The following is a 14,724-nucleotide window of genomic DNA, read 5'->3' as shown; positions in this document are numbered from 1 at the left end:
TGAGGCCCAGAAAAATAAATTAATAGAAACTGTAAAAGTGAGGTTAGTAGACAATGCCTAATAGAATTTCCATATGGAGTAAACAGAGAAAATAGATATGAGAAATGCGTTTGAAAAGGTAGTACCTTGAGAATTTTCTAAAAATTAGGAAAAGCGCTAATGTTAATATTGAAGAAGTATAGCAAATCCTGAGATAGCTAATAGTAAAATGCAGATAAGACAGAAACAGATAATCCCAAAAACAGTAGAGAAAAAAATAGATTACCATAAAAGAATTAGCTTGACAGTAAAATTCCTATCAGCAATAACTGAGACCAAAGACAGTAAAATAATATATTCAATGTGCCAAGATAACTGTCAACATAGAATTTTATACCTAGTCAAACTATTGGTCAAGAATGAAGATGAAATAAAACCATTTGCTGACAAAACAGTCTGCAACATCTACCATTTAGACTCTTGCTGAAAGAACTACTAAAGTATTCAGTTAAGTCAAAAACATTGAACCAGAAGTAAGGGATAAGATGAAAAAAAATAAATGGAGCAATAGGAGTTTGCAGCTTCAGAAAAGTAGAAATTATTTGGAATGGGTCTGGGTAAAACTTAACCACCAGGCAATCAAAGCTGAACAAAAATATTATGGCATAATAGTGAGGAAATTCCTGAGATTAGTTAGATACTGTCAGGTCCATGTAATACAACTTTTTACACAAAGGAATCAGTAGGGCAATCCAGGTGATGCAGTATTGCTAATAGTTGAGTGATTTTTGATGTTGACAGTATAATAGAACTTTAAAAATTATATAAAAGAATATATTGGTGGTTGGATTTCATTCCCTAGGTTTCTGGTTTAAATGTTTAGGAACATATCCTAAGCATCAGTGTTTGTCTTTTTTAAAGCACCAAGGTGACTCTGTGCAGGCAAAGTTGAGAACTACTGTAATATATTGTTAGAGAAGAGCAGAAGTCCAGAAGCTGGCTTTGGCCACTTGTCAAAGAAGAGAATTCAGTTCATATTCATGACGGTAGAGGCCTTTTCTCACTCAGGAAAAGTAGCTTGACTTCTTTAGAAAGGGTTGGCAAACTTTTTCTGTAAAGTTCCAGATAATAACGTTTTAGGTGTTGTGGGTCAGATGATTTCTGTTGCAACTGCTCAACTCTGCTGTAGTGTAAAAGCAGCCATAGGTAAGTATGCAAACAGATGGGCATGGCTGTATTCTAATACAATGTTATTTGTAAAAGAGTGATAGGCAGAATTTGGTCTCTGGGCCTTAGTGTACCAACCTCTGCTTTAGAATGTTAAAGTATACAGTTAAGGGAACATAATTGAGAACCATTGCTTTAGCTTTGGAGAAAGTAGTCCCATGTGTGACTAGATCAAAGCAGTGTTCCCTCACAAGATAGGGAAGAGCATATGAACATGAAATGCAACAGAGTGTGAAGATCGCAGAGACAGAGGCATGGAAATGTCCTGGAGGGAAAGTGTGAATAAATAAAAATGCCCACATAGAAAGTTAAGGTTCTATCAATAAAGTGGTAGCTGTGGCCAAATAATAATTTAGAAATGCAGGAGAGGTTTGTTTTGTTTTGCATTTGTTTTATTTTGTTTTTCACATTTAGAAGGAGAACATGTAAGTAAATAGCTTGGATTTTCCATTTACTCACATCTAGATGCTTTGGATTCCAAAATCAATGTATTTATATATTAGCATGTTATTGTAATCATTACATTTGTATTAAAACTTTTTCTCCTTTTCCATCCTTAGCCACCTTCTCCAGTGTTATGTTCATTTAAGAACATTTTATTTTCACACATCTTGATTAAATTTACAGATTATCTAAAACATAAACTTAGATTATAGTGACTGGAATAGCAGAGCGATGAGCTTCCTGTTCAGCATAACTTTCAAATTTTACTTGAGTTTATCCCCTTTTATCCTTTCCTATCCCTCATAACTGCTTGAATGGCTTATAAAACTACTTAATACTAAAACATATTTTAATTGACAGTTTAACACTTCCATAATTTCTGTAACCTAATTTGGTTACATCTTCGAATCAATGGCTATGTACTGAATCATTGAATATGTATTTTATTTTTCTACTCCAAAGACTGTTAGGAATTTCATAGTGCATCTTCCAATCAATAGCATATTAGAATTAAAGAAATAGGATATTATCTTGTGTTTTTGCCTCTACCTTTTCTCTGGTATCTGCTTCCACTGCCCCCACAGAGTTATATTTCTGGGAAAGAAATCTGATCTTGCCACTACCTTACCTAATAATTTTCAGTGCCTCAAAACAATTTTGAGTGATCTCAAAGTCCAGACAACTTGGAATGGCATTCAAAGGCTCTGCTTTCTAAACCCTTTCATATTGTAGGCCCCGTATTCGATCTCCAGCCTCATTTCCCACCATCCTTCTATCTTTTATGTAGCCTGCTTCATTCATTCCTAAATATCATACTCATTATGCATTATTTCAGTACAAGAATTGTAAACATTTCTGAAGTAAGTTTAATAAAATGGTATTGATGTTGAGCTGGAAATAGCTAAAGCAGGCTTTTCCTAAAGCTTACTTATTTAAGATTAAAATGGATCTTTGTCTTTGCAGGAAAAGCTTGACTTTTTATATTAGAATGAGTTACCGAAGAAGCTTATGGAATATCTTTATTCTGAGCCTTCTAAACACATTAGACACTCTTCTGTTTGGAATGATTTAGGTAAACCCATGAGAGAGAGAGAAAAAATGAACTCTGAGGCTATGCCCAGTTCCAGGACCTTTGGATGATTAATGACTGTATCTAAATGAGGCCAAAATATCCAGATGAGAGTAAGAAGAAAAATTCAGTTAGTCTTCTACATGGTCTCCCTGTATGTTTCCAAAGACTGGATATTTAACAGTTGGGTGTATGTAATTATTTAAATAAAACCATATATTTCACTAGTATTTTCTGCTTTGAATGTTAATATGTTGCTATGGTATGAATAACTTTACCAGATAATCACTTACTAATTATTCCCATCTGTCATCGAATACATGTATCAAATTGTAATTATTATAGAAAGATAAAAATGTGAGTTGATAGAAAATGCTTCAAACTTTATTTGGTTTGGTCTAAGGATAAAATAATAATAAAGCGATAGTGCAAAATAAATTTTCCTGATGCAGTTTTGACTAATTCTTGTTATAAAATGGAAATGGCTTATTTACCATATGCATATTTATAAGGCTCTATTTTTAATCTAGGTATGTGTCTTGTGCTCTGGGCTGTCCATATGAAGGAATTATTACACCGCAAAAAGTGACAGAAGTAAGCTACATCTCCAGCTTTTTTGGTTTATGGTAACATGATATATATTATTTTTAAAAGTGGAGTTTCTTACTGTTCACTGAATCTGCATAGCATGAAGCCATAGATTAAGAGATGAGCCCTGAAGACGTATTTGATCACTTAACTAATAGTTTCATTTTAACACTGAAGTCCTATACATTGGCTATTACTTTTCAACGTTAAGGGACAGTTGAGTCCTACAATTTGGGTGCTCAAAGGTGGAAGGGATGAAAGTATGAATTTTGTTTTTCTGTGGTTATAACGTAGTGAGTGGCCTTTGCAATCTCCATCAGAATGTCAGGGCAGTTTGAGGAGAAACCCTTAAACTTTGCCTTGGTTGCTTAGGTAGCATCCCTATTTTTCTCCTGCATACTTTGGCCCGTTATATCAGCGTATACACTACTTTTGTGTTTTTGTCCTTTTGTGATCCTGTAGATCTTACTGCTGTGATTAAGTTGCTGTTATTCTAGAACAATTTTACAACAATAGATTATAGTCATTAAGGCCCTGATTACTGGTTTATTTTCTTCCTGTCCTTTATTATTTATTTATACCAATGAGTACAAAATGCACTGTCTTTGAGATTATATTAGATTGTCTCAGACATTTATTTGTATATAAAGTACATTAATGTAGACTTGTTTTTAAGGTTAATTTTGACAAATTTAGTAATTTGTCAAAAATTTGGCACCAAAGCAGTGAAGATGGCCTTATAAGAAAATCCAAATTTAGGCAGGATAAACTTTCAGTTTAAAGCCATTCCTCTTTTGTGCTTTCATTTGAACTTTTGGAATCTACTGCAGATTTTTCAAATGAAAACTATCCTTTTATCATTATTTACACAAGATCCTTCCACACAGAGGCACATATACTATAAAATAACACCATTCATATTTTGTAGATTTTTACTTGCATGGGACCCTTCCAAGGGCCTGACATTAATTTGCATTCACAATTCTATATATATATTTTTAAAGAATACCTCCAAAGGGTATGGCTTCAAGCTGGCCCCACAAAACCTTGATCCACCTTTGCTTACCAGCAGACTTGCTTTCTTCCTTTTGCTATGCACCACATAGGAGTGAACCACACACACCTTGGGTGAGGATCTCCATTTCTGTACCCGAATGCCTAAGGTGCTACTGCAGAGTCATGTAACAGGAATAATTCAGGGCCAGAAACCTTAAAGGGGCCTTTTGTGTGATTCTAATACATTTTGTGCTTAACTCACTCTCTTCTCTCTGAAATTACTACTTCAAACTTTGATTACTCTGTTCACAGTTTGGTCCTTCCCCTCATTGTCTCCCTCCCCAGTTTTTGCTTTCTCATTACACTGTCCTTTGCATTTAGCTTTTTCCCGACCTGGAATGTTCTTTGCATTTTATATGTCAGCTGCCTGGAAGCCATTAACATTTGCATTTGATATTCTTCCTTGTACATTGTTCTCAGATCCTTCCTTCTCACCCTCTTCAACGAGTTAGCAAGCACTTTATAATAAAGCTTACTTTATTTCAAGTTGTCACATAGGTTAGACTCGTTTCTTTGTTTGAAAATTCTTATTTTAGCGAGTATTTATTTATTCCTCAGTAGGGTTGACTAAGATCTATCCTCACTTGACTTAAGGATCTGTATTAACATGAGCCATGTCAGTATTCATTTCCCCATTATATCCTGGGACCTAGCACAGCGCCTGCATAAAATAGGCATTGAAGAAATACATATGAAATGAATGAATGAATCAGTATTACTTGCCAGATTGTGTATCAAATGACTTTTATACATTCTCATTTCACTTTTACAACCAAACACGTCATTATTAAAATTGTTTTTATCTTTTTTTTTTTTTTTTTTAAGAACAAAGTAACCAAGGCTCAGAAAATATGCTAAAAGAAGGTGTTTTGTTGTCTGTATTCTACAGATTAGGGATTGAGGCTTAAGTAGGCTAACCTTCCGCCCAGTGTCACATGAGTAGGATGAGTGGGAGCTGAGATTTAAATTCAGGTTTCTCTGATTCCCGAACCCATGTCTTTGTCTAAATACCATGCTGCCTTTATGCATTCATCTTGCTCTTTGAAAGTAACATTATTCAGCTTGAAGAGATCTTGTAATTTGCCTCAAAGTATATATATCTACGAGCCAAAAAAATTAGGCCAGAAATATTAAATGACTCTACCAGTTGCAAAGCTACTTACAGAGCTGAAGTTAATATAGTTGATCCTTGAACAATTTGGAGGTTAGGGACCCCACACTCCACACGCACAGTCAAAAATCTAGATATAACTTTTGCTCCCCAAAACTTAACTACTAATAGATTACTGTTTAGTGGGAGCCTTATAGATAATGTAACCCACCAATTAACACATATTTTGATTTTCGCTATCCTGAAACGGTGGGCAAATGTAGCTCAATCTATGGTGCATATTGAGCAATTCAGCTTTCTCTTATGTCATGACTTTTTTCTGCTTCTTGGGAGCACTTCCAGCATCACTAGTTGCACTTCTTGTGAGTTTCATGGTGTTAAGGTTTATGGTATTGCACTAAACATAATGAAAAACACATAAGAACTGCAAGACATCACATTGTACTGTGATATGCAATTTACTGGAGAGATGAACTGTACATATAGAGATGATTAGCATCACCAGGATTTTGAGCTCACTGGAATAGCACTAGGAGGTGGCTACAAAATTATTACAGTAATACAGTATGTATCACAATTAATTTTATGCAGTTACGATTTAGTATTGAATTACATGTACATTTCTCTTAAATGAGAATGGCACTATCTACAGTCTGTGTGCATGAGTTTTGATAAATTTCAACTTTTAAAAATACATTTGTATTATTTTATAGTAAACGAGAAAAATAGATTAGTATTAATATATATTTTATATATTCATGACATACCTTTTACTTTTTTTGACATTTCTATGCTATGGGATTTGTCTGCAAGGTTTTTCAAACTGTTGAAAATCTCCAAAAAAAATTTAATATGGTTACTTTAAAAAAAATTCATGTACAAGTGGATCCAGAGTTCAAACTTGTGGAGTTTAAGGGTCAGTTGTATAGATATCTTTTGACCCCTAAACTAATAGCTTGAGAAATACTACTTCCAAAGTAAATCTGTAATGCTTTGGTTTGATTATAGTGTTGAGAAACATACGCCTCCCATAATTGACATTGTAGCTTGTAATTTCATAGTGGAACAAATAGCTGGATAAAAAGATAAGGTAGATATGACTCTAAGGCAAACTTGAATATTAGAAAAAGGTAATTGCAGTAATATCAAATTCTTTTATAATGTTTAGAATAAGCCAAAAAAAAAAAAAGACCAGAAAATACATTATATATTTTTCATGGACATTACTGGTCTTAGTTGTAATTTTTTACCTTTAGATGATGTTAGTTGTGGCACAAGAGGGTTTGAGTCTCTTCATTTCCATTATTTTACTAGCACTTCACCTTTATCAACAGGTGTCTAAGAGATTGTACAGCATGGGTTGTTATGAGATCTCTCTAGGAGACACAATTGGAGTGGGAACTCCAGGAAGTATGAAAAGAATGTTGGAAAGTGTGATGAAAGAAATCCCACTGGGTGCTCTTGCTGTTCACTGTCATGACACCTATGGACAAGCCTTAGCAAATATCCTTACGGCCCTTCAGGTATTTTGTACTCTTTGTGTGTTATGTGTGTACATAGGGTGTTCATCTTTATCTGTAATATAAACATACTGAGAGTTGTATTGTTACAATTTTTATAAAATATTATTAATCTAATTTTAACCAGTGTCTTCACATGACAGGTACTTGGGAAATATTTGTAAATTTCACATTTTTTTAGGGCAATGAAGATCTCTTATTAATTTGATTTGATAAAATCTGTAATCTGTTCTTTTGAAAAGTATTAATCTTAGCAGAGTTATGTCTGCTTCTCTTCCCATATTCTGTCAACCGTAACATTTAATAGACTGAAATATGATGGCATTTTAAGCAGTGCAAAACATAAAAATAGTAGACTATCATAATCATGAAACTAATGCTTTGGTGATTTCATGCTCTATGATGGGAAGATATGGTGCTGAAATATAGTATATTTTGCTTAAAATGTTTTCCTGATGTTGGCAAGCTTACTTTAGACAGAACTTATGTTTTTTAATCAAGTATATTTCATTATATGATAAAGTGAAAAGATCTAGAAAATTGGAAGACTACGAATTGCTTATTACATTCTGTGTTATTTTAAATGTATTCATTTGAAAGAATAGATATAAGTGGCATTAAAATAGTATTATTTTAAAATTAATGTCAGGTTCTTAAACGCCACTAAAAATGATTTGTTTGATATTCTCAGAACCCAAGATTTTGACAACTAAAGATAGGACTATATAAAAGTTTTCTGGTTGGAGGCTGAAAACCAATATGTAAAGCTTAATATCACAGTCCTAAAGTATACAGTTGGTTGGCAGAAGTTAAAAAACAATAGGGATATCAAGTTCCACAAGGGCTTATTTTGACTTTGTAACATATGTGAACAAATCCTTATTTATCGTCTGGAAGCAAGAAAGGAACATTCTATTGAATCAGAGAAAAGAGAAAATGTTATTTCATGGTCTTTGGGGCATGGGAATTTTTACAATTTTCCCTCCCTGTGTATTCTAGTTTCTGAAACAATAGAAAACTAGGCAGCACTTCCGGATCCTGTGTTCAGCTGCAACTGGAAGTTATTGTTTCTGAAGGGCTCTCTCTCTCTCTCTCTCTCGTTTCTCTGTATGAATATATCTTCTATATTTTAATACTTTGAGTAATCACTTATTTGTGTAGCGTACTTATTATAGAATGAATGACAGTTTAGCTCTTCAGGATGAAGGGCTATAGAACAAGATATGGGACCTCAAACTTCTGCTTCTGGACTATATCTGCCTCTTGAAAATGCCCAAGTAAGAAAACATTGCTGATACCCCTATGCAGTTTGAATGGTTAAGGAAGGCCTATCTGAAGAAGCAATTGTTGAAATCATATCTAAAGAATGAGAAGGAACTAATCCTAAAATGGTGTGTATGTGTTGTGTGTGTGTGCACGTGTGTGAAAATAATGTTTTAAGCTGATGAAACATCATTTGAGCAAAAGTCCTTGGGGAAGGAAAGGATTATGTCCTAGTAACTAAAAGAAGACTAATGTATTCAGATAAATTAAGGTTTAAGAAATTTGCTATATTGGTTGAACTGCATTGTCTCTATTTTCTGAGAGATTTGGACTGAAATTCTGGTCCATTTTTCCATCTTATAACAGCCATACAGGGGACAGGAAACAACCTTGGGCCCAAGCAGATGAGGAACATGAATGAGAATATATGTAAGGGCAGAACTCCCCAAAAGACCACACCCCCAGTCAAAGGGTGAATCAGCAAAAGATCCACCCCATAAAGGGAGAGAGCAAGCATATTCACGTCTCATGGCTTGGCTATGAGTAGAGGAGAAATAGGACATATCTCTTTATACTACACAGTGTTTTGTAGACCTTCATGTGGGTTTAGGGTTCAAGTTCACGTACCTGCAGAACTGGAAAGACCTAAGCAGATGAGTTACTTTCAAATGCTTATGGGTTAGTAGCACTGCAGGTGCCAGAAGAATATTCTTATAAAATATGTATTAATATATAATATATGTATATATTATATGCATATATGTATTATATATATATGAATATATATATATTTTTAAGGAACAGATCTTCAGCTTACACTAAACTATTTGAGATCTGTGTGTCTGTGTGCACGCGTGCATGTGTGTGTGCAGGGGAGAGATTGATACTGCACCCCTCAGTGGCTCCTGTGATAAAAGAATGTCTATCTAAGTGTCAGGATCTAAGGATCTGTGTTTTCTGTTTTCCTACCATGTGCAGAAGCTCTATTGTGTCCATGGGATGCTGGGGCAGAAGGGAGGGAAGGGGCCTTGGAAAGCAATAGTATACTCTGCGTTACATTGCCCCAGAGCTTAATTTATAGCCACAGTGTAAATACATGGATAAGAGAGTAAAAGTGGCTTGCATAATAAGCAACATTGGTATAAGGCCAGAGAAGCTACTATAAATGAGTGATTGAGAAAATGGTCAAAAAGCAGAGATGTAGAGCTTTCTGTCTATTCTGCCGTCAGCGGGCATAGAGTTCGATAACGCATTGACATCATAAGAAAGATATATACACAACTGCTTTCTTGAAACTGTATGTAACTGAGACAGTGTTCAAATGTTTTGAAACGTTTATGTTTATGAAAGACAGCCACATGTGGTACTGGAATGTCACTGCAAACACACATGTGGACGGGTCCTGAGTGGCGCTGAGTGAGGTGTTCACCAGTGCTCTCTTCTCACCCCTCTTCCAACAACAATAAAAACACAATGAGCAGGTTTAACTTTAGAGGAGAAGAAAGTATATTGAAGGAAACCGTCAGTGTTTGAATAGAAGGAGAATCAGGGAAAATCTAACTTCATTATGAACAGGGCCAACCTTGGTTTTAGGAAGCAGAGGCCATACTTCATTTTTTAAAAATGGAATCTTTGAAGTGGCTTCTAGTAAGATCGGTGGTGGATATGGACTAGATATCATTTGCTTTAATTTAGGGGTGGAGAAGCAGTTTACAGCGCTTCAGACTAGAAGTTAATATTAAGGCAAGCAGACATGTAATAAGTGGAAACTTGGCCACAATGATAGGAAACAAATGAAAGTTATAAATGGAACGTCCCCCTCAGTCTGGAAAGCACACACTAATAGTGTAGCAGAGGGATCTGAGGGATCTTTCTTGGGTTCCTGGGTTTTATTGTTTTTTTAAATTACTTAAATATATGATTTATGGGACCAGAGATGGTTGTATGGAATTCAAGAATAATTATCATATTATTTAATATACAGAAATTATTCTGAGCATGTCGATCCCAGTGTGGGATATTTATAATCCCTCAAAACCAAAAGAGCAAGAAAATGAGGTGCCAAAACGTACAGCAATTTTAGTCACGGAAGAAATGGATGTGGCCCAATATACTTTCTTAATTTTTAATGTAAAAATTTAGCTTCACCCTTCTGCCAAGTACCTAAGTAAAAGGCCAGTTAACAAACTGTTTAATCTAATTAATTTCTCAGCCTATGTTTTTCTCCACTGAAATGAGGAAACAAATGAGATCCAATACTGAAATAACAGCTACACATTGATTGGTAGCACAAAGACAAAGAACAGGCAATATTTGGATTTCTTCTGAAGAAGTACTATGTGCCTTTTCTCTTAAACTTAATAAACTTTAATGTGCCTTTTCTCATAATGTTTTTCATATGCTTACTGTTCTCTTTTAGAAAAACCAAATTGTTTACCTAATTTTTACATCAAAAGCTTTCAGTTTTTAGATTGACTCTTAACAAACCATGTTTAAAAGCCTCCAAATAGCAAATCTTTCTTCAGAGAATGTTTTTTAGTTTCTCAAGAAGAAATTTTAAAAATTCCCATTACTAGCCAGATAAACCTCTTTGTTTCTCAGTTCTATATTTGTAAGAATGGATATATGATGTCTACTTCCCTGAGTTGTGCAAAACTGAGATGAGACACAGAATTTCTAGAATGATGCCTTGATAACAGTACACGTGGTTGGACTGTTGGATTTTCAAGTGTGTATAACCAAGATTCCCAAGCCACAGAAGTCTGAATGAACAAAGATGAACAAAGTGCCTTTATATGTATTTTTACAAATGGTTGGATTGTTTATATCAGTGGTAAAAAATGGGTAAGCCTTCTAATGCTTTTATTAGTTTTAGTTCATCTCCAACATCTTTTTATTAATATAAGCATCTCTCTGATTTTGGCAATAGGTGATCAATTAGTTTTTGTCTTTAGGGATAATATAATCTTCATCTATTTCTAGATATCCACAGGTATAATGGATAGTTGGAAAAAGCTGTTTCTGAGCTACAGGAAATTTTAAACTGACATTCAGTTAATCAACATTTTAAAATAACACATATAAAAGTTCTAATTCTACTGTAATAAGCTAAAAATGAAGGTAATCTTCATGCAACAGACTATACTTAGATCATAAACTTGAAGCTCACCAAGAAAGTAAACACATCTAAACCCACCCTGCCACTCCCACAGCACTTCATCCATGCTGATCAAATGGACAAGTAGTAGAAAAATTGATTGTCAAGTGTTTCCTGAGTCAGAAAAGTAAAAAAGAATGAACACTGGGTTCATCAGTAGAAGGGTTTTTTGTTTGTTGATTTTCTTTTTAATCACAGTTTAACAGTTTTTTGTTTGTTGTTGTTGTTGTTTGTAAATCATTGTTAATACACTTAACATCAGCACAATTAATTTACGTTAGTAAATTAATTGGGTAAGGGTAAAGCGTAAAGGGTAAAGGATAAAAGGGTAAGCATAGGGAATAACATACATTGTGATCTTCATTCCCACAAGTCACAGCTCACTGGACCAAAGAAACTCTTTAACACATGTCTGACAGTTATAACATCTTTTTGGGATCCAGAGGCTGAAAAGGTCATAGGCAGAGTCCTGGAGTTCAGATATACACAGAGAAGTAAAGTCGAGGCTCATGAAACTGAGAGATTACAGGATGGAGAATATGCCTGGTAGCTTTTCACTTTCCATGGGGCCAAGTGTTGTAGTTTTCTGCTTCATATTCTTAAAATTCTCCAGTGTCCTCCTAACGGGTACTTCTATTTTTTCACTGACTTTTCCACTATCTACAGAATACAATATTGGGATAATTGCATATCCTCATATGCAAAAGAATTCTGTTACACTAGAAGATAAATCAAAGTATATGCTCATACCCTTTTCATGAAAAATTTCTTAGATTCAAAACAAATATAGTTAATCAAAATACTTTGTTTGCTTTTCTTGGCAATTTTCATTAAATTAGCGTGATTATAGTAATTCCAAAAATTAAAGATATGGATGTTTCTTTGTTTTTATCACTAATTGCACCTAGTATGACATTAATCCTAGGTTTCAGCTGTTATTTTCTTCAGACATAATAATGCGAGTTTAAAATCAGTACAACTCATTCTGGTTAATTTTTACCTTTTTTTTTTTTTTTTTTTTTTTTTTGGTTGAGACAGAGTCTTGCTCTGTCGCCCAGGCTGGAGTGCAGTGGCCCGATCTCAGCTCACTGCAAGCTCCGCCTCCCGGGTTTACGCCATTCTCCTGCCTCAGCCTCCCAAGTAGCTGGGACTACAGGCGCCCGCCACCTCGCCCAGCTAGTTTTTTGTATTTTTTTTTTTTTAGTAGAGACGGGGTTTCACTGTGTTAGCCAGGATGGTCTCGATCTCCTGACCTTGTGATCCGCCCGTCTCGGCCTCCCAAAGTGCTGGGATTACAGGCTGGAGCCACCGCGCCCGGCCAATTTTTACCTTTTAAAAAATAAACATTCTTCATTTTAAAATGATTTTTTCTTGTGTTATCACCTTCGAGAAAAGAAAGCCTTATCTATTAATACTATTATTAGTTTCTTCTCAGTCTAATCTTTCTTCTTTTGGGGGCTTAAATTTGGCTTTTATAGTATAGTAAGGATTGAGTCCAGAAAATGATATGATTCTTCCCTTGGCCTAAGAGATGGAAATTTCAAAACTCATTACCTTTTTGATCACCTCTTACCCATTCTGTAAATGTCTCATCTTATTAATCTTGTTTTCAATATGTTGTTTTTAACCAAATACTTGTCGCATATTTCTTAACACATATGGCCTTAATTTGGAAATTTTGTTGTTATGCCATGATGTTTGCATAAAACACATCAAGCTTTTTAAATTTCTTTTCACGTTTCTTCATTTTCAAATTTTTCTCACTTGAAAATTCATATTTACAAGGAAATTTTATGCACATACATTCTTGCCCCTGAATATAATGTAACACAGACTTTTCCTTTGGAACACTGGTTTGAATTGGCCAGTGTTGTATTGAACATAAACTATTATCACATGACTGTTTTTTTAGCTTAATGTAATATCACCAGTTAATGGTTATATGCCCAGCCCTTAGACACACCACCCCCAACACACACAATTAGAAGCACTTATAACTCCAACAGCTCAAATTCAGGAATCTCTTAGCTTTATTAGTTGAATAACTTTCTCATATATTGCCAAAATGTTTCTAACTCTGGGTTTAGACTAAATAGGAGTAATATATATTGTTAGATCACAGTGACTAATTCTTATAAAATCACTTCTCAGTTTAGAATACCAGACTTATTTCATAGTATCGGTGAACATTAGGTTAAATAATGAAAGCCAATGGAATGGAGGATGTGGAGAATTTAATAATTTTAAGTCAAACAGTTGGAACCCTCTTCTAGAAGCAACAAAGTTTTTTTTCCATTTACTTATAAATCTGTCTTCAATAGAGAGCATAATATATAATATAAATTATTTCCATCAATTGTGACCATTTATAATTATTTTATGAATTATTTAAAAATACTAATTTAACCAAAAAATGTTTATTGGTTATCTTCTGTGTAACAGTCTCTCTGCTGTGAGGCAAACTGGTTAACTTAAAAAAAGCATGATGAAGCACCATCCTTTTCCTCAACAATTTCTTAATCTATCAAATAAAATGTGAAAATCATGTCAAATTGCATAGTAAAGAAGTCAAGTTGTATTTATCCACATTCTAAATTTGTTGTACTGGCTTAACTTTAAAAACATGTGTAAATATGATTAACTGTAAGAATCATGCATGGCTTCATACTTCTACTAAAGACTTTTCAGGTTAAGTAATACTGTTTTATAAAAATTGTGTCTTTTTCTAATGGAACTTTTAACAGATTTCCCAAGAAATGTAAAAATCATAGTTCCCTCTGTCCTCCTAGCCCAAAATTACGGTATACATTTTATTTTCATCCACTGTACTGAAAAATTTTCTATTCTGCTTAACAGTTTATTTACCTTATATACGAGTGTGTGTGTGTGTATATATATGCATATGTCTAATTCAAAGAGTGAAGTGGTCTAGTATTAGGAAGGATACATACAAGAGTAAGCTCAGGTTACTGACCTTGGAGAGTTTCCAGTAGGAGCAGAGACAAACTTCAAGTGTCATAATAACCCAGGGGAGATGCGTGGAAGCAAACCTGGGACGAGGTATTTCTTCTTTTTGTCTTTTTTATTTTTTAATTTTTATACTGAAGACAGTAGACAGCTACTGGAGATTTTTAATCAGGGATCATTTGATTAATGCTTTGTGTTAGAGAACTTAATCTAAATTTTATTTAGAAGATGGACTGTTATGATTCTGGGTACTGTAAAGATCAATGATAGACTGGATTAAGAAAATGTGGCACATACACACCATGGAATACTCTGCAGCCATAAAAAAAAAGCATGAGTTCAT

The 14,724-nt window shown here is 34.3% G+C and overlaps 1 protein-coding gene across 1 annotated transcript in view; it reads left to right on the top strand.

The window, feature by feature from the left end:
- The window catches only part of HMGCLL1 (3-hydroxymethyl-3-methylglutaryl-CoA lyase like 1), a 150,174-nt gene that overhangs the window by 83,052 nt on the left and 52,398 nt on the right, over positions 1–14,724 (top strand). The window contains exons 6-7 of the mRNA XM_033217496.1: positions 3,250–3,313; positions 6,809–6,997. Coding sequence (XP_033073387.1) covers positions 3,250–3,313; positions 6,809–6,997 — 253 coding nt within the window. The remainder of the gene's footprint in view (positions 1–3,249; positions 3,314–6,808; positions 6,998–14,724) is intronic.

This window comes from Trachypithecus francoisi, unplaced genomic scaffold, assembly GCF_009764315.1.
Source record: "Trachypithecus francoisi isolate TF-2019V2 unplaced genomic scaffold, Tfra_2.0 Lachesis_group10, whole genome shotgun sequence".
NCBI classification, from domain to species: domain Eukaryota; kingdom Metazoa; phylum Chordata; class Mammalia; order Primates; family Cercopithecidae; genus Trachypithecus; species Trachypithecus francoisi.
Note: the sequence above shows the minus strand (reverse complement) of the source record. Positions and strands in the feature narration are given on the sequence as shown.